Source organism: Mesoplodon densirostris, chromosome 8 (assembly GCF_025265405.1).
Source record: "Mesoplodon densirostris isolate mMesDen1 chromosome 8, mMesDen1 primary haplotype, whole genome shotgun sequence".
Lineage (NCBI taxonomy): Eukaryota > Metazoa > Chordata > Mammalia > Artiodactyla > Ziphiidae > Mesoplodon > Mesoplodon densirostris.
In genome coordinates this window covers 90,390,396-90,410,670 of record NC_082668.1, presented here as the reverse complement: position 1 = coordinate 90,410,670, position 20,275 = coordinate 90,390,396, and the positions used below count along the sequence as shown (strand labels likewise).

At 36.7% G+C, this 20,275-nt stretch overlaps 1 protein-coding gene across 3 annotated transcripts in view; it reads right to left on the bottom strand.

The window, feature by feature from the left end:
* Positions 1-20,275, bottom strand: part of HAT1 (histone acetyltransferase 1) — a 46,373-nt gene that overhangs the window by 25,807 nt on the left and 291 nt on the right. For 2 of the 3 annotated variants that reach the window (XM_060106491.1, XM_060106493.1), the window contains exons 2-4: positions 15,042-15,146; positions 7,450-7,525; positions 3,465-3,585 (exon numbers count right to left, since the gene is read on the bottom strand). In XM_060106491.1, the coding sequence (XP_059962474.1) occupies positions 3,465-3,585; positions 7,450-7,525; positions 15,042-15,146 (302 nt within the window). Of the gene's footprint in view, positions 1-3,464; positions 3,586-7,449; positions 7,526-15,041; positions 15,147-20,223; positions 20,243-20,275 lie in introns of those variants that run through there. The other variant, XM_060106492.1, reaches the window with a different exon arrangement.

Sequence of the window (20,275 nt, the reverse complement as noted above, 5' to 3'; positions counted from 1 at the left end):
ACAGTACTTCTAAATGGAGAAAGCTGGTTTTCAAGAATGGAACAATTAGAAGTCAATGCAAATACATAGCTATTTTCACTGCACATAATATTTGAAAGATTCATCAATAACTAAGTCAATAGTTCCTTTGGAAGAAATCAATTCAGCACTACCAGCCGGAACTTAAAAAACAAAACAAAACAAAAAACCCCAAACCAGCAAACCCCTCAAACAAAAGTGAATTTTGTACAACACAAGAAAAAAAACCCACCACTGCATTTTTAAAGAGTATCTAGCGGGCTTGAAAATTTAACAATCTAATAAGAAATATTTGATTATAAAAAGCTCCATTTTACTAAGTCTGTGTTAAATGCTAGTTTATCTAAGATTAAATCTTTTCAAGTATCAAATCACCACAACTACAGTATTATTCAGAATCACTTTTATATCTGCAAATTTTCAAAAATTTCCAAGGGACACAAACCACTGAATAAAATAAATATTAAGTGCAGTTACATATTATTTATCTGACAAGCTTAGGCGTCTCAAACAGAGTGGGAAATGGGAACAAAAAAAAGTAAGTGCTCAAAGTATTTCTGACACTGAAGTTTGAATAACGGATATAAGAGACTATTTTAGACCTCTTTATGCTATATACGATTCATGTTACAATTCCATTAAGTTTACTAATATGGTATTTTTCCCCATAAGGGGACTATTTGCAAGAGGAAAGTCCCTCACACCAGCAGTAAATTGAGAGCTAATAGCGTAGAAGTATGGGAGCAGGCAAAAATAAATCCACATTGTAAAAAACAGAAATAAAAACTAATAAGCACAAGCGCCTGGTCCCATTTAGAACAGGTCATAAACAGTTCTATAATCACATCTTTTAAGAGGGTATTACTATATATTATGCATACTACGACTAAGTGATTCTCTCCCATGTACAATACGAATCATTTATTGATACTAGTTGTGGGACTTTGGGCAAGTCCTTTACAATAAAAGAAAACCAAAAAAATAATAATAATAATAAAAGGGGGCAAATCAACCAACGCAAGTAATGAGAGAAGGTTTTACAATAAAAGGGTGGGGCACAAGGTTGGCAAAAGGCTTAAGTCAGAAATTTAAAGTTAGTTAAAGCCTTGAAAAAGTTGGCTTCAATATCTTTAAATAGGAATGCCCAGGAAAAGAACAAGTCTAAAATATATAATTTGGGGGGACTTCCCTGGTGGCGCAGTGTTTAAGAATCCGCCTGCCAATGCAGGGAACACAGGTTCTAGCCCTGATCTGGGAAGATCCCACATGCCGTGGAGCATCTAAGCCCGTGCGCCACAACTACTGAGCCTGCGCTCTAGAGCCTGTGCTCCGCAACACGAGAAGCCACCACAATGAGAAGCCCATGCACCGCAATGAAGAGTAGCCCGCGCTTGTCTCAACTAGAGAAAGCCCACACGCAGCAACCAAGACCCAAGGCAGCCAAAAAAAAAAAAAAAAAAATAGAAGTGTGTTTTCCACAAATATTTTAAAAAAAAAGGGAGAAAATGGTAGGAAGAAATAAGTCACCAGTACCAAACAATTTCAAAAGCCAGCTAATCTAATCCATATTCCATTAGACTTGGGAATACTGTGGCCTGTGGGTCCACCCTCTGAGCCTGAAGCTCCACCTTCAAAATTGTTCTTCCTTTTTCTTGAAAGGTAGCACAAGTTTGCAGCTGAATAGTGTTATCAGCCTGTTTCCTGCCTATAGAATTTTAGAAGTCCATTAGCCTTCCCTCACTCTGTCAGTCCAAACTGGCCGTGTTTCTGCTGATATAACACTCTCGAAAAACCTTGTGGGTAATCTGTGTATACCATGAAGGTTCATGTCAATAGACAAGACGGTCCTCCACAGATGTTCCCTGAATTCATATCATAGAATTCAATCCCTATTCCTGGCTTTGTTGAGATTACGGAGAACAGTGAGTCACATGCCTATCTCTTCAGCAAAACAAGATTACTTAGCCATACTGTTGGCTTTCTCCCCACAGCACACTTGCCTGACAATGAATCTTCTAATTTTAGTGTCTTCAGAACAGGCTGAGAATCTCCCAAATCATCAAGTCCTAGATCTTTTTTGCTTAACAGTTCTTCCCTCAATTTCTCTCTTTCCTCTCACATTTTACTAAAAGCAAGAAACCAGGCCAAAGCTTCAACACTTTGTTTGGAAAACTACTCAGCTAAGTATTCAAGTTTACTGCTTACAAGTTCTCCTTTCCACATTAACGCAGGACACAATTCAGCTAGGCTTTCTGGCATTACACAACAAAGATCTCCTTTCCTCCAGCTGCCAATAACATGTTCCTCAATTCCTTCTGGGCGCTCACCAGAGGCACCTTTTACTGGACTGTTACTAGTACTACAGGGCATTCCTATTTCTATCAACATTCTCTTTTATAATGATATAGTATGTATTCTCTAAGATGATAAAAAAGTTTTCTCTCCCATGTTCCTAACTTTGCTCTGAGTCCTCACCAGCAGTGCCTTTAACATCCATATTTCTACCAACAGTTTGTTCAAGGCAATTTGCTTTTTCTATCATGTGTCTCAAAATTCTTCCAGTTTCTACCTATTACACATTTCTAAAGACATTTCTACAGTTTTAGTTGTTACGGTAGTATCCCACTTCCTGGTACAAAAATCTGTATTAGTTTCCTGTGGTTGCTGTACTAAATTATCACAAACATGGAGGCTTAAAACAACAGAAACGTATTCTCTCACAGTCTAGAGGCAAAATCGAAAATCAGTATCACTGAGCTGAAATCAGGGTGTCATCAAGGCCACACTCCTTCCAGAGGCTCTGAAGGAGAATCTGTTCCCTGCCTCTTCCAATTCCTGGTGGCTACTAGCATTCTCTGGCTTGTGGCCACATTACTCAGCCTCTGTGGTCACGCTGCCTTTGGTGGGGCCATAATTCAGCCTGCCACAGGTGCATACGCTGCATACTCTCTGCTTTTACCCTCTTTTGGTTCATTTGCTTCAAATAGTTTTATAATGTAATCAGCTTAATTATCCATGTTCATAAAGGAATATATATTAGGAAATTTGGGATTAGAAATATAGCAAGAGAAATTTTAATAAGAAAATTGTACATGAAGTTAAATGCAGAAAATTTAGCTAGTTCCCTCCATCTTATTTAACTTTTGGGAAAATAAGTACTTTTAATGTCCAAAATAAAAAACTAAAGTTGGTAAATAAAATGCAACTCTGATCAAGCGAAGGTTTTTATGGAAAACGTCCACGCAGGAAACAGATCAGGCTAAGGATCGTGATCACAGGGTTAACTGGAATGACAGGCAGACAATCATTTCCATAACTAAATATTAAATATGTGGTTTTAAAGCTGCTATATAACAGATTCTCTCCTCCCTCAAACTTTTACATCTTATAATCTGTTTTATACTCAATTAGAAAACAGTTAAAAATAAATTTATTTCTGTTCTTACCTCTACACAGTCAAAGTTCTCATCAACTTTAGATGCATATTCAACACGGAACATTGTTGACAGGCTACCAGCAATATAATATAACAAGATCTTCAGACCCTTGTAACCAAAAGCAGTTTCACTAAAAGGAGAAAAACAGCAGTAGTCTAAGACCCGAAAATGAATCTTTACAAAGTCATGACAAAGTATTAACCCTACATATAAACAAGTTTAACTTCATGGGTAGTTTCAAGATTTTAAACTATACTTATTAAAAACAAACACACAAACAAACCATACTGTAATGAAACTGTGCCTCCGCTTTCCTCATTTATAAAATGAGAGAATAATAACACCTACCTCAAGGATGTTTTATGGGTTAAATGAACAAGTTAATACATGTAAACTGTGTATAATATTGACTGGCACATTGTACAAGTATACTACAGCTACTGTTGCTGCTCTTACTGTTGCTACTACTAGGAGGTATTTCAAATCAGAGACAAGTAATGTCAAATTGATTCCTGGCTAGGCAAGCAGCTAAGACGTAGCCTTAGCCCAGTGCTTCCAACTTACCACTTGCATCCATCACCAACATCCAGAGCTGCTGAAAGTGGTGAGTGATAGTACCTGTATGATCATACCCCACTTATGAACTCAGAAAGCAGATCTGGAGCTGCTATTTTTTTCCAACCTTGCTTCCCGCTACCCATCTACACCTTGCTACCCATCTACACCTTTTTCAGCTTAAAAAAAAGTCTTCTGGGACTTCCCTGGTGGTCCAGTGATTAAGAATCCATGCTCCCAATGCACGGGGCATGGGTTCGATCCCTGGTAGGCAGAGATCCTGCACACTGGGCCAAAAAAAAAATCCAGAATGGGTAAAACTATAAAGACAGAAAGTAGATTAGTGACTACCCAGGGCTAGGGAGGGTAGGAGAAAGAGGGAACAACTGCTAATTGGTCACAATGGCAATTTTGGTGGGAGTGATGAAAATGTTCCAAAATTGGCAGTGGTGATGATTGCACAACTCTCAGTATGCTAAAACCCGTGGAACTTTACACTTTAAAAAGCTGAATTGTATGATAGAGGTTTTTTTTTTTTAAGGTGATTACTGAAAGAGTGATTAAAAGAAGTGTCATTTCCAGATTTCTGTCTAGGCTACCAAAACAAAATATGAGCAGTGTCCATTCTAGGACTCTGAAAATTATATGTAGTAGAAAGGAGTGGCAATGACACTAGGATCAAGATCAATGTCATGCGTCCCAAGATACAGTTATCATGATTATGATTGTCATCTGCCTACCTTAGAGGAGAGGTATGCAAGCACACCACTTTTAATGACATGCAAAGTGAGTGTGCAAAATGCCATTAAGAAGCAGTACCTGTGAAACTAGATCCTACTCACTAAGATATTACCATAGGAAGAGATTTTAAATAGCAGCAAGAGGAAGAGAATAAAATAAAAAGCTCCTTAAAGATAGAGATACAAAGAGAAAGCATTCTTATTTTTATGGTGTAATAAAACCTGTTTAAAATATGAAAGGCTCAGGGCTTCCCTGGTGGCGCAGTGGTTGAGAGTCTGCCTGCCGATGCAGGGGACACGGGTTCGTGCCCCGGTCTGGGAAGATCCCACATGCAGCAGAGCGGCTGGACCTGTGAGCCATGGCCACTGAGCCTGTGTGTCCGGAGCCTGTGCTCTGCAACGGGAGAGGCCACAACAGTGAGAGGCCCGCGTACCGCAAAAAAAAAAAAAAAAAAAAAAAAGAAAGGCTCAAATTTTGGCACAAATCAATATATAATAAAATTCAGTTATTAATATTTAAAAGCACATATGCATATCTGATGTATTAATAAGAAATTCTCAAGAAACTTGTTCCATGAAGAGACATTTGTCAATTTAAAAACACATTAAATAAGTATGTACAAAATGTTGAAAATAAAGCATAGAGAAAATAGCAATAAGAGGGAATATTTTAAATGTCAACTATGTCTAAACACCCTTTCCTACTAAAAAAAACATGGTTCCTTGAGAATATGCCCGACTCCAGAACTAGCAGAGGAAGTACAAGGTGAATGTGGAACACCTTATTGTATCACAAGGTAACATGTCCTCAAAATGATGACGATGTATCAAAAGGACTCAAAAAGCCAGTTTGAAAGAAGAGCCACTTGTTGAATCTGTGATAATGTGAGCATCAAATTAATAACAGTAAAAGATTATAACCCATTAAGTTAAAAAAAGAATCCCTGAGTCTATTCTGATATAAACAATACACAAGGGGAAGAAGAGAAGCTGTTTTTTATTGTAGAATGCAAACTAATAACTGCTGAAGGTGTGGCAGAGTTAGAAAATTGCCATTTTACAATCATAGTAAAATACTGACAGGAATCATTAACAGTTTTAAAACTACTGAGCGAAAGTCTGATGGGAAACAGGATATTTTCACTCTCAGACTATCTCCCCACAGATTACATATAAATAACAAAGAAAAGCCCATCAACCTTTTAGTGGAGAAACCTGGCAGATACCTCTAAACTTAATGACCCAAGTTAGCTTAACCAACAATGGGACAAACTGACATCATGGACTTTCTGATATGACACACTGAGAAGGACATATACAACTTCTGTTGTGGTACTACAAAAATATGCATTATCTGAATTTAATCATGAAGAAACAATCAAATGAGTCCAAAATGGTTTATAAAAGTAGCCTATTCTCTACAAAAATGTCAGTGCCATGGAAAACAAAGCCTGAGGAACTGTTTCAGACTAAAGGGACTAAAGAGAGATGACAACTAAATGCAATACGTGATTCTAGATTGGATCCAGGATGGGGAAAATTGTTATAAAAGAATTACTAGGAATCATCTGGCAAGGTCTGAAATGTGGATTATATTTTAGAAAACAGTACTGTATCAATGTTAAATTTCCTGAGTTTTGATAATTCTACTATGGTTACTGTCCTTGTTTCTATAAAATACATACTAAAGAATTTAGGAGTAAGAGAAGATATATCTGCAACCTACTCTCAAATGGTTCAACAACAACCTATCAATATATTTATATAAGAGAATGATTAAAGCAAATATAGCTAAATGTTAACAACTGATGACTGTAGATAAAGGATGTACAGAATATTATTCTTGCAACTTATTGTAAATTTGAAATTTTCTTCAAAATCAAAAGTTAAAAAAACAAAAGGTGACAGACTATTCTAATAATGTAATGAAGGTTTAGGAAATTAAAGAACTGTGCTGAATAGCCCAGGACATATCTTTAAAGTTGCTTCTGAAAATAAATTTCTCTTAATTGCTTATTTACTTGTCACAGAATAAACTTGAGCTTTCCAGATTTAGGGGAGTGTTTTCTAAAAGCAGTATAGCAAAATGGTAGGAAAAAAGGAGTAGTTATGAATATGGGCTCTGCAGTCAGACTGACTAAATCTGAACTTCAGCCATTCATATGTCCTTAGGCAACTATCCAATCCTACGAATGTTAATGTTACAAATGATAATACCATTGCTAAGATTATGAGAATTAAATGAGATAATGCACCTATAGCACTAAATGATAGGTATTAGATAGTAGATTGGTGTCTCAATGTAAAAATGCCATTCTAATATATATATATATATATATATTTTTTTAATTTAATTTTTTTTTTTTTTTTCCGGTATGCGGGCCTCTCACTGTTGTGGCCTCTCCCGTTGCGGAGCACAGGCTCCGGACGCGCAGGCTCCGGACGCGCAGGCTCAGCGGCCATGGCTCACGGGCCCAGCCGCTCCGCGGCATATGGGATCCTCCCAGACCGGGGCACGAACCCGTATCCCCTGCATCAGCAGGCGGACTCTCAACCACTGCGCCACCAGGGAGGCCCTAATATATATTTTTAAATAAATTACATGAAAAATAACAGTAAAGAGAATAAATTCTCATTTCTAAATTTAAAAAAATGTTTTTGCCATACTAATTTGACAAATATCTTACTAAGTTACTTACTCATCCCCAAAGAGTTGATGGGTATATTCAGGAAAGAAAGTTCTAATGTCATTCTCAAGATCTTCCGGAAAACGAACTGTTTAAAAGAATAAAAAATACAGAGATATTAACGATATTAAAGATGACAGGTATTTCCAGTTTAAGAATGTCAGTATAACTAGGATACAGCCAACATTTTTCTTACTTAAAATGTCACTTTTCCATTATATGATTTACACTGGATTCTCATGAGAAAAACAAACAATGAAAATCAGAATATTACTTCGAGTGCTTCAGTGTCAAAACCCTACTGATTCTAAGAATTAGAAAACTAGGCATGACAGAGGCATCTGATTTAATTTTTACTTTTCTGGTATGTTTATACACAATGCAAAGAGTAAAAGAAAACAAAACCAAAAAAGCACTTTGAGATGAGAAAAGCTACAGTACAAAGGAAACAAAAACAAAGTGCTATAAGAAACATTCTGAGAACAAGAACAATCTGAGTTTGATGAAGCTCATAGCATCACATCATTCTTTATGCCTGCAAGATGATGATGTTTATGTTGTTCCTAGTTTTTTTCCTTTTCTTTTTTGCTATTAAAAGTAACACTGCAATGACATCCTTAACCGTGCTATACTTTTACAAGTATACATAGAGTAAATTCCTGGCAGTACAAGTGCTGAAAAAAGTACTGAAATATTTTTGCAAATACTGCTTAAGTGCCCTTTAAAATACTGTAAATACACACCAGCAGCTACTTAAACTCCTTTGTTTCTTCCATATCCCTGAGAATACTCTGTACCCTCAACTTTAATTTCTACTAATCTAAGATGGAAATGGGTATCTTGTTATTTTTATTTGCATTTACTATGAGTACTGATATAACTGGACTTTTTCCCAATATAATTTATCTTATGAAGAAAAACTACCAAAAAAAAAAAAAACCCTTAAGCAATTGAAGAATGAAAAGATAACTGCAGATGAAAAGTTTCTAACACTGTCCTCGTAGAGGTCATTCACAGGGTGCCAAAGTTATCATCTAGCAGCTTACTGATTTACAAAAGGAAAGACAATCTTTTCACTGTAGAGATCTGGTGGTCACCATCTTTCCAAGTGATCTCAAACTTAGAATCACTCATTGTGGGACAGACCAACAATATGTGCCTCTTGATTCAATGCAACATAATGCATACAGTATCACCTATGAAGTTTTCTTACTGAAAAATTTTATCCTAGCTCTAATCCAGCTTTATATCCTCCAATTTACAATACAGAAGGGAACAAATTAAATACCAGCAAAAGGAAATAGACAAATCCAGAATGCTGATTTGTTTAATAATTCTATGTAATGACTTTACTCTGCCAAATAAATCAATGGCATAGGGAGGGAAAAGTTCCATGGGTAGGAGGGACTGTTTTGGATTAAAAGAGATTAAAGAAACACCCAACACAATGCATGATTCTTGAGTGGATTCTGGTTTAAATCTTTTTTTTTTTAAGCCACTCAAGACTTTCCAGAACAACCAGGGAAACCAGAAAATTTCATGATACCAAAGAATTACTACTAATTTTCTTAGGTGTGATAATTGTGTTGTTGTTATATATGTGCATATTCATATATTAGGACCTGTGCTATGAGCAAATTCATGATGTTCAGAAAGCTACTTTCAAATAATTCAGCAAAAAAACACACACATTAGGGCTTCCCTGGTGGCGCAGTGGTTGAGAGTCCGCCTGCCAATGCAAGGGACACGGGTTCGTGCCCTGGTCCGGGAAGATCCCGCATGCTGCGGAGCAGCTGGGCCCATGAGTCATGGCCGCTGAGCCTGCGCGTCAGGAGCCTGTGCTCCGCAACGGGAGAGGCCACAAGAGTGTACCACAAAAATAAAAATAAAAAAAAGTAAATGGAAGGACAAAAAAATGTAGCATGTAAACCACAAAACCTGAAAATGCAATCTAAATTGTAGTAAGGCAAAAAAAGCATTAAATGGCCTAAGAGGACAATCTCTTCAAAACGATTAAGGTGAATTCTTTCAAGCCTTTAAGGAACAAGTATACTTAATGCTTTAAAAACTGTTCAGAGTAGGAATGCTAAAGTGGGAAGGCCATGAGAAATAGTTACAAAGAGTACAAAGGCTGACCTTCACCTTCCCTAAAAAGAAAGCAAAGAGGAGAAAAACACAGACCAAGCTCATCTATAAATAATAATGTAAAAATATTTAAAGATAATATAAAATAGTCTTCATCAAAACAAAATATCTCAAGGTACTGAAATGCAAGGATGGTTCAAGATCTAAAGATTAAAAAATAAAATTATTTAAATATTATGTTTTACATTGTATATAAGATAATATAATCAAAATTATTTCCAGGGAAACCAAAATGGCGCTCAATAAACTCTAATATGCATGTTTGAATAAAAACTGTTTGCAAACTGAAAAATACTCTCCAATGTAATAAGCCAGGATCATGTTTAGTGGAGAAATAACAAGAACCATCATCATTAATTTAAGGAAGAGGAATGACAGCTATAATTTTTTAACACTATTCTGAATGTGCTAGCCAATGCAAATTGAAAAGAGAACAAAGTAAGAGGTATATATAGAAAAGAAAGTGAATTTACTAAAATGTTCAGATGCTATGATTGCATGCTTGAGAAAAACAAAGAAAATCAGCTGAAACCACTCTCCACAACTGTAGAAGAATCCAGTAAGATTATCTGTTTTTAAAATACATTAAAACAACAACGACAACAAAAATATATTAAAGACAAACAACTCAATTAAAAAATATGCAAAGGATCTGAACAGATACTTCTACAAAGAAGATACACAAGCAGCCAATAAGCACATGAAAATATGCTCAATGTCATCAGTTATTAGGGAAATGCAAATTAAAACTGCAGTAAGATGTCATTTCACACCTACAAGGATGGCTATATATAAAAAAATAATAAGTGCTGAAAAGGATGTGGAAAAAGTGAAACTCATACATTGCTCGTGGCAATGTAAAATGGTGTAGCCACTATGGAATATAATTTGGCAATTCCTCCAAAAGCTAAACATAGAATTATCATATGACCCAGCAATTCTGTTCCTAGCTATTTGGCAAAAGAACTGAAAACAAGGACAACAGACAACTATATCTCGATGTTCATGGCAGCATTATTCACAATTGCCAAAAGGAGGAAACAACCCAAGGGTCCATCAACAGATGAATAAATAAACAAAGTGTGGTATACAACAGAATATTATACAGCCATTAACAGGAATGAAGTTCTGATACATGTTACAAAATGAAACATGTGCTAAGTAAGTTGAAAATATTATGCTAAGTAAAATAAGCCAGACACAAAAGGACAAATATCCCACTTAAAAAAATATCTAAAATATGGGCTTCCCTGGTGGCGCAGTGGTTGAGAGTCTGCCTGCTGATGCAGGGGACACGGGTTCGTGCCCCAGTCCGGGGGGATCCCACATGCCGCAGAGCAGCTGGGCCCGTGAGCCATGGCTGCTGAGCCTGCACGTCCAGAGCCTGTGCTCCACAGGTGGAGAGGCCACAGCAGTGAGAGGCCCGCGTATCGCAAAAAAAAAAATATATATATATATCTAAAATAGGTAAATTCATAGAGATAGAAAGTAGATTAGAGGTTACCAGGGGCTGGAGGGGAAGGTGAATGGGGAGTTACTGCTTAACAGGTATATATAGTTTCTGTTTGGGGTGATAAAAAAGTTTTGGAAACAGATAGTGGTGATGGCTGCACAACACTGTGAAGGTAGTTAATGCCACCTAATTGTATACCTAAACATAATTAAAATGACATATAGAAAAAAAGATTCACTCTTTCTACAGTAACCTACCCCTAGAACACTGGACCTGTGTGGGAAAAGTATGCCTATCAATCCCTCATACACGAAGTGAAAACAGCTTGCTATGGGAGAAGAATCTTGGGATAAACCTTAGTGGAATTACTGGTATGCAGTCAAGAGTTAAAGTTATCCCATGTGTCTACTACAATGCCTGTCACATGGTAGGTTTCAATAAACATTTCTCCAGAGAAAGTAGAAGGGGAAGGGAAAGAGGGAGATAGGAAGAAAGGTTGTTTTTAGGGAAGCAAATTATTGCTGCTGACTGTAAGTGATTAGACTGACCAAATAACCCAGTCAATTTTAGTTCTGTGAAATATGTATAAAATTTATGTAAACTAGATTTTGATGTGGGAAAAAGATATATATTAAGAATTATTTTCCATAATTCTCCCATACACAATAAAGAGAGAAAATATAATGGACGAGGAGATCCCATTTATAATAGTAGTAAAATAGATGAAATACCTTGGAATAAACTTAAGAAATGTTTATCATCTGTACATAAAATTTAAAACTCCACAGCTAGACATAAAAAAGACCTGAATAAATAGAAAGATATTCTTGCTATTAGAAAGGAAGATTCAGCAATGTAAAGATGTTGATTCTCCCCATATTAAACTTAAATTTTAATAGGATCTCGATTTAAAAAAAATCAACCAAACATCTCTTTGGAACTTGATAAAATGTCCACCTAGAAGAATACATTAGAGAAAACTTAGGAAAACTCTTAAAGAAATGAGTGGGACCTAGTCACACCATATACTAATCACAACATTTATTGTAACAGTACACTAATGGCTCGGGGGAAAAAAAAGGCCCCAGAGTAAACCCAAGAATATATATAATACTTCAGTATGATTAAAAAAGAAATTTTAATTGTTGAAGACAACAAATCAGCAGCTAGATAACTGACTAAACCATCTGGAAAAGTATAAAGCTGGATTCCTACCCTATGCCTTATCAAGATAAAGATTCAAAGGTTTCAATTTAAAAAGAGAAAAAAAATCAACAAATTATTAAAAGAAACAATAGATAATTTTTTTCATAATCTTAGAGCAGGAAGGACCTTTTTATAAGACACAGTGAAAACTCATAAAAGAAAAAGAAATTTCCCTAGATAAAAAATTTTAACTTCTACATAACAAACTTACCAAAACTCAAAACAGGGAAAAAAGTACTTGCAACTTATGACCAAAGAAGGGCTGATTCTTTTAGAATATAAAGGATATACTTCTCTTAGGATTAAAAATCAATTTTAATTATCAAATCAAAAAATGGTCAAAAACTGTGGGGGAAAAAAACCCTCAGAAAATAATGTGTTGGCAAGGATGTGGAGAAATTGGAATTTTTGTGCACTGTTGGTGGGAATGTAAAATGGAGCAGCAACCACTATGGAAAACGGTTCCTCAAAGAATTAAAAATATAATTACAATATGATACAGCAATCCCACCTCTGGGTATATATCCAAAAGAATTTGAAGCAGTATCTCGAAGAGATATTTGCACACCCCTATTCACAGCAGCATTATTTGCAATAGCCAAGAGGTGGAAGCAACTCAAGCGTCCAACAACGGATGAACGGATAAACAAAACGTGGTATATACATGTAATGGAATATTTTTCAGCCTTAAAAGGAAGGAATTCCTGCCACGTGCTATATGGATGAACCTTGAGGATATTATGCTAAGTGAAATATGCCAGTCACAAGAATACAAATACTGCATGCTTCCACTTATATGAGGTATCTAAAGTAGTCAAATTCTAGAAACAGAAAGTAAAAAGTATCTAAAGTAGTCAAATTCTAGAAACAGAAGTAAAAAGGTGTTAGCAAGGGGCTAACAGTAGGGGGAAAACAGGGATACAGAGTTTCAATTTTGCAAGATGAGAAGGTTCTGGAGATCAGTTGCACAACAATGTGAGTATAAACGCTAAACACTACAGAACTGTACACTTAAAATGGTAAAAAATAGTAAATTTTAAGTTATGTGTTTTTCACTACAATTGCAAATTAAAACAAGAAGCTATTTTTCACCCATCACAGGGGCACGGTGTTCTGCTTTGTTTTTTTTAATGATAATATGCAACACTGACCAGGGTATAGGTAAAAAGGCAATCTCAAATTCTGGTGTAAGCACAGGTACTTTTTTGGAAGGCAATTTAGCAATGGCTACTAAAGTAGAATATGTTTGTAACCCTTTGACCTAGCACAGTGGTTCTTAAACAGAGACAATTTTACACACAACACTCAGGAGATCTGACAACGTCAAAAGACATTTTTGATTGTCACAACTGAAGGAGAACGTCACTGGCATCTAGTTAATAGACAAGGAATGCTGCTAAACATCCTACAAAGTACAGAATAACAAAGAATTATCTAACCCAAAATGTCAATAGTGCTGAAGCTGAAAAACTCTGATCCAGCATTTCAATTTCTAGCCACACACTCTACAGATCACTCACACAAGTGGGTACATACATACGCAACGATATTTATTGGAGAATTACTTTTAATAGCAAAAGAGGAGAAGCACATCTCCCAACAGAGAATACTTAAATAAGTTATGATACAGTCATACTATATTACATAATTTAAAAGAATGAGGTAGATCTATATATAGTTACAAGGAATAATATTCAAGATACTATTAAGCTAAATAACAAAACAGCCTTACAACAGTATCCTGGTTTTAGAAAATTAATGTATGTACAAGAAAAAAAAACTTAGATCAGTATTACCTTTTTAGTGAGGCGTCAGGGCACCATTATCTGTCACTTTCTTTGTATTTCTGTTATGTTTGTACTGTTTTAAATAATAATAGCCAACATCTATTGTGAATTTCTAAATCAAATTGTTTAAGCACTTTACTTGTATTTAACCTCATATTTAATCTTTACAACCACTATACAGTAAGTAATATGAACTCCATTTTAAAGACGAGAAACCTAAGAAATGGAAAGTGATGGAACCAGAATTCATGAGCTTATAATTATTTCTTAAATAGCTTTATTGAGTTATAATTTACATCCCATAAACTCAACTGCTTTAAGTGCTTTAAGTGTTGTAGCATGTATCAGACCTTCATTCCTTTTTATTGTCAAATAGTATTCCATCACATGGATATACCACACTTTGTTTAACCGCTTACCAGCTGATTGATATCTGGGCTATTTCTTTTAGCTATTGTGAATGATGCTGCTGTGAACATTCATGTACAAGTTTTTGTATGGACAAACATTTTCATTTCTCTTGGGTAGATACCTAGGAGTTGAATTGTTGAGTCATATGGCAAATATATATGTTTAACTTTTTAAGAACCTGCCAAATTGTTTTCCAAAGTAATTGCCTCATTTTATGTTCCCATCAGGAACATATGCGAGTTCCCCACGTTCTCCCCAACACTTATTTTCTATTTTTTTATAAGCAAATAAGCAAAAGTAAATATTTTTAAGAGGCTGAGACCACTTATACCTGTCACTTTTTGCCACACTGAACTTTCTATATGTAAACTCTGCCATCTCTCAAACATCTACCCACGCCATGACATAAACCAAGACTTCATAAAATCTGAATGTGTTCATTAAGTGTAGAAAACTAAACATTAAATTGCAAAAACAATACAATAACTATATAAATGACTGCAGTAAACTGCTCTTACATAAAATTCTACTTCAAATTTAAAAAGAAAGATTATATACACACACAGTACACATGTAATACTACTTAGCAAAGGCATACATACCTAATTTTAGTTCAATTGCTGTGTTGGTGTTACATTTGTACTCTGCCAGTTTCTTCTCAACTGCACTCTTGTATTCAACCAAAAATTTCTCCATAGCACCAAATCCTAAGAAAAAAGGTTTTTAAAAAGTCTAGGTGGAAGTGGTTTAATTAGTCAAACCTACAAATAGAGTTCTTATTAGAACTGGAATAAAGGTAAGACTTATAACATGCTAACAGATCACAGATCTCCATATACTCCTACATAAATGTACTGAGTATGACCATCTCATTATAAAACAGAAAAAAAATCACTTTTGAGATAGAGGCTTGTGAACTAGACCTGCTTTACATAAATGAGTAAAGCTGATAATTAAAATGACAGACTACTGACATTTCTGAATATTTAATAGTAATATAAATTACCTGCTAGGATTTATACCTAAGTAGCCTTTTTAAAAGAAATATAAAAAGGATGCTACTGCTCCGCTAAGAATCAAGGTGAGAATGTCCTTTGATAATTACAGGATAGCATTTTATTTCTAATACTGAAAAAATTCTACCCAGAGTACTTCCAGATCAACTATTAAAAAAACCAACAACAGAAAGCAGGCATAGAGGGAACCTACCTCAACATAATAAAGGCCATATATGACAAACCCACAGCCAACATCGTTCTCAATGGTGAAAAACTGAAACCATTTCCTCTAAGATCAGGAACAAGACAAGGTTGCCCACTCTCACCACTATTATTCAACATAGTTTTGGAAGTTTTAGCCATGGCAATCAGAGAAGAAAAATAAATAAAAGGAATCCAAAGCAGAAAAGAAGAAGTAAAACTGTCACTGTTTGCAGATTATACGATACTATACATAGAGAATCTTAAATATGCTATCAGGAAACTCTAATCAATGAATCTGATAAAACAGCAGGATACAAAATTAATGCAGAGAAATCTCTTGCATTCTTACACACTAATGATGAAAAATCTGAAAGAGAAATTAAGGACACACTTCCATTTACCACTGCAACAAAAAGAATAAAATACCTAGGAATAAACCTACCTAAGGAGACAAAAGACCTGTATGCAGAAAACTATAAGACACTGATGAAAGAAATTAAAGACGATACAAACAGATGGAGAGATATACCATGTTCTTGGATTGGAAGAATCAACATTGTGAAAATGACTATACTACCCAAAGCAATCTATAGATTCAATGCAATCCCTATCAAACTACCAACAGCATTTTTCACAAATTTTGAACAAAAAATTTCACAATTTGTATGGAAACACAAAAGACCCCAAATAGCCAAAGCAATTGAGAAAGAAAAATGGAGCTGGAGGAATCAGGCTCCCTGACTTCAAACAATATTACAAAGCTACAGTAATCAAGACAGTATAGTACTGGCACAAAAAACAGAAATATAGATCAGTGGAACAGGAAAGAAAGCCCAGAGATAAACCCACACACATATGGTCACCTTATCTTTGATAAAGGAGGCAAAAATATACAATGGAGAAAAGAAAGCCTCTTCAATAAGTGGTGCTGGGAAAACTGGACAGCTACATGTGAAAGAATGAAATTAGAACATTTCCTAACACGATACACAAAAATAAACTCAAAATGGATTAAAGACCTAAATAGAAGGCCAGACACTATAAAACTCTTAGAGGAAAACATAGGCAGAACACTGTATGACATAAATCACAGCAAGATGCTTTTTGACCCACCTCCTAGAAAAATGGAAATAAAAACAAAAATAAACAAATGGGACCTAATGAAACTTAAAAGCTTTTGCACCGCAAAGCAAACCATAAACAAGACAAAAAGACAACCCTCAGAGTGTGAGAAAATATTTGCAAATGAAGCAACTGAGAAAGGATTAATCTCCCAAATATATAAGCAGCTCATGAATCTTAATATCAAAAAAAACAAACAACCGAATTCAAAAATGGGCAGAAGACCTAAACAGACATTTCTCCAAATAAGACATACAGGAAGGGCTTCCCTGGTGGCGCAGTGGTTGAGAGTCCGCCTGCCGATGCAGGGAACACGGGTTCATGCCCCGGTCTGGGAAGATCCCACATGCCGCGGAGCGGCTGGGCCCGTGAGCCATGGCCGCTGAGCCTGCGCGTCCGGAGCCTGTGCTCTGCAAGGGGAGAGGCCACAAGAGTGAGAGGCCCACATACCGAAAAAAAAAAAAAAAAAAAAAGACATACAGGTTGCCAACAAACACGTGAAAGGTTGCTCAACATCACTAATCATTAGAGAAATGCAAATCAACCACAATGAGGTATCACCTCACAGCAGTCAGAACGGCCATCATCAAAAAATCTACAAACAATAAATGCTGGAGAGGGTGTGGAGAAAAGGGAACCCTCTTGCACTGCTGGTGGGAATGTAAACTGATACAGCCACTATGGAGAACAGTATGAAGCTTCCTTAAAAAACTAAAAACAGAACTACCAGATGACCCAGCAATCCCACTACTGGGCATATACCCTGAGAAAACCATAATTCAAAAAGAGTCATGTACCACAATGTTCACTGCAGCTCTATTTACAATAGCCAGGACATGGAAGCAACCTAAATATCCATCGACAGATGAATGGATAAAGCAGATGTGGCACATATATACAATGGAATATTACTCAGCCATAAAGAGAAACAAAGTTGAGTTATTTGTAGTGAGGTGGGTGGACCTAGAGTAAGTCAGAAAGAGAAAAACAAATACCGTATGCTAACACATATATATGGAATCTAGAAAACTGGTACTGATGGACCTAGTGGAAGGGCAGGAATAAAGATGCAGACGTAGAGAATGGACTTGAGAACGTGGGGTGGGGAAAGGGTAAGCTGGGACGAAGTGAGAGAGTAGCACTGACATATACACTACCAAATGTAAAATAGATAGCTAGTGGGAAGCAGCTGCATAGCACAGGGAGATCAGCTCGGTGCTTTGTGACCACTTAGAGGGGTGGGATAGGGAGGGTAGGAGGGAGGTGCAAGAGGGAAGGGATATGGGGATATATGTATATGTATAGCTGATTCACTTTGTTATACAGCAGAAACTAACACATTATAAAGCAATTATACTCCAATAAAGATGTTAAAAAAACAACTAATAATGCATAGAAAGATTATCTCAGAAAGGATACACAAGAAACTAGTAACCACTGTTACTTCTAGGATAAAGAGAAGGAATGGGGACAGGGTTAGGAAAGAAAATTTTCACTGTATTAGCAAAATTTTTGTAACCATGTGCATGAAGTCATAGGCTACTGAAATAACAAAATGGTTTTAGTATAACGTGGCTACCCATCAATGTATATAATAATTAACAATGGAAGAAACCATTATGAAGAGAAACTTTCAAGCAAAGATGACAATAAATCTCTTGACAAAATGATCATAAAAATTAGGAAAAATTCAGGAAGAAAAGGTCATGAGCAGAAATGAAAAATGGTGTACGACATGCCGCAAACTTCAGTAAGCGGTTAAAACACACATATACAGAATGTGGGGAACACTTGAAGCAGTATAGTTTAATGGTTTGGAGTCAGAATTGCTGGATTCAAATCCAGGCTTCACTATTTACTTACTAGATCTGTGAACTAGAGCACATTACTTGGTTTCTCTGACCCTAATGGATAAAAATGGTATAACAGAACCCATCTCAAACATCATCTATAAAAATGAGATAATAGAACCCATCTCAAGGCATTTCTGTATAATCTAAGCAACAAATCATACATTAGTTTAATCCCCACAATTCTATAAGACAAGTAGATACTTTATCAGCCCCATTTCATATTCAAAAGCTCAGTTAGAGGGCCTCCCTGGTGGCGCAAGTGGTTGAGAGTCCTCCTGCCGATGCAGGGGACACGGGTTCGTGCCCCGGTCTGGGAGGATCCCATATGCCGCGGAGCGGCTGGGCCCGTGAGCCATGGCCGCTGAGCCTGCGCGTCCGGAGCCTGTGCTCCGCAACGGGAGAGGCCACAACAGTGAGAGGCCCGCATACCGCAAAAAAAAAAAAAAAAAAAGCTCAGTTAGAAAGAGGTTTCATTGGGCTTCCCTGGTGACGCAGTGGTTAAGAATCCGCCTGCCAATGCAGGGGACATGGGTTCAACCCCTGGTCCGGGAAGATCCCACATGCCGCGGAGCAACTAACCCATGTGCCACAACTACTGAGCCTGCGCTCTAGAGCCCGCGAACCACAACTACTGAGCCCACGTGCCACAACTACTGAAGCCCGTGCACCTAGAGCCCGTACTTCACAACGAGAAACCACAATGAGAAGCCCGCACACCGCAACGAAGAGCAGCCCCCGCTAGCCGCAACTACAGAAAGCCCACACACAGCAACTAAGACCCAACGCAGCCAAAAATAAATACATTAAATAAATTAAAATTAAAAAAAGAAAGAGGTTTGACTGCTTAAAGGGCACCCGATTACTAAACGGTGGGACTGAGATTCGAATTTAGGTGTGATTCTTATAACACTACACCCTGTGCAATACACATGTCCCCCCTCTTTATAGTACCAGTGTACCCCCAAATCCTACAGTCTGTATTTGGTAGAAGAGCCTTTCCTTAAACACCTGTAGAGCTCATGCTATAGCCTGTGTATCCAGCACATCTATAAAAGTGTACTGAGACTACTATAAAGGCAATGGGGAAAGATAAAAGAAAAAGAAACTGTCCATCACTTCAAAAGATATGTAAATGGATTTTAAAAAAGCATATACTCAACCCAAAACAATCTTTATAAACGTACAGAATAATGGCAATTATTAGTTATTAAATGTTGTGAACTGAAGAGACTCAATAAAGAGGTGAACAGAATAAACACAAGAAAATTAAAATAGACACCCCCTAAAAGAAAAGTTTAGATTAAGGAAGAATGCTTCACTGTCTCTCTTCAAAGGAAATCTAAATAGATCTTAGTAATACTAAATTGTGAGACATTAAGGAGACTATTACGGAGTCAATCAAGATTCAAATGAGAGCGCTAGTGCAGGGCAAGACAGCAATGCGCTAGCTCAGAAGTTGACTGTAGTGGAAGGCGGAGAGAGACGTGGAAGAGAAGAGTCTGAGTATTAAAATCAGCTGGCGGGAACAGAACCAGACTAGTGGATGAGGCAGCAGTAGGTAAAGGGAACGAGAAGAGAAACAGGCGTCCAGGCACCTGGCACCTTACAAGCCCAAATCACGACGCTTTCTCCTGGCCTCTTCGGCCCTCCTAAGGGCCG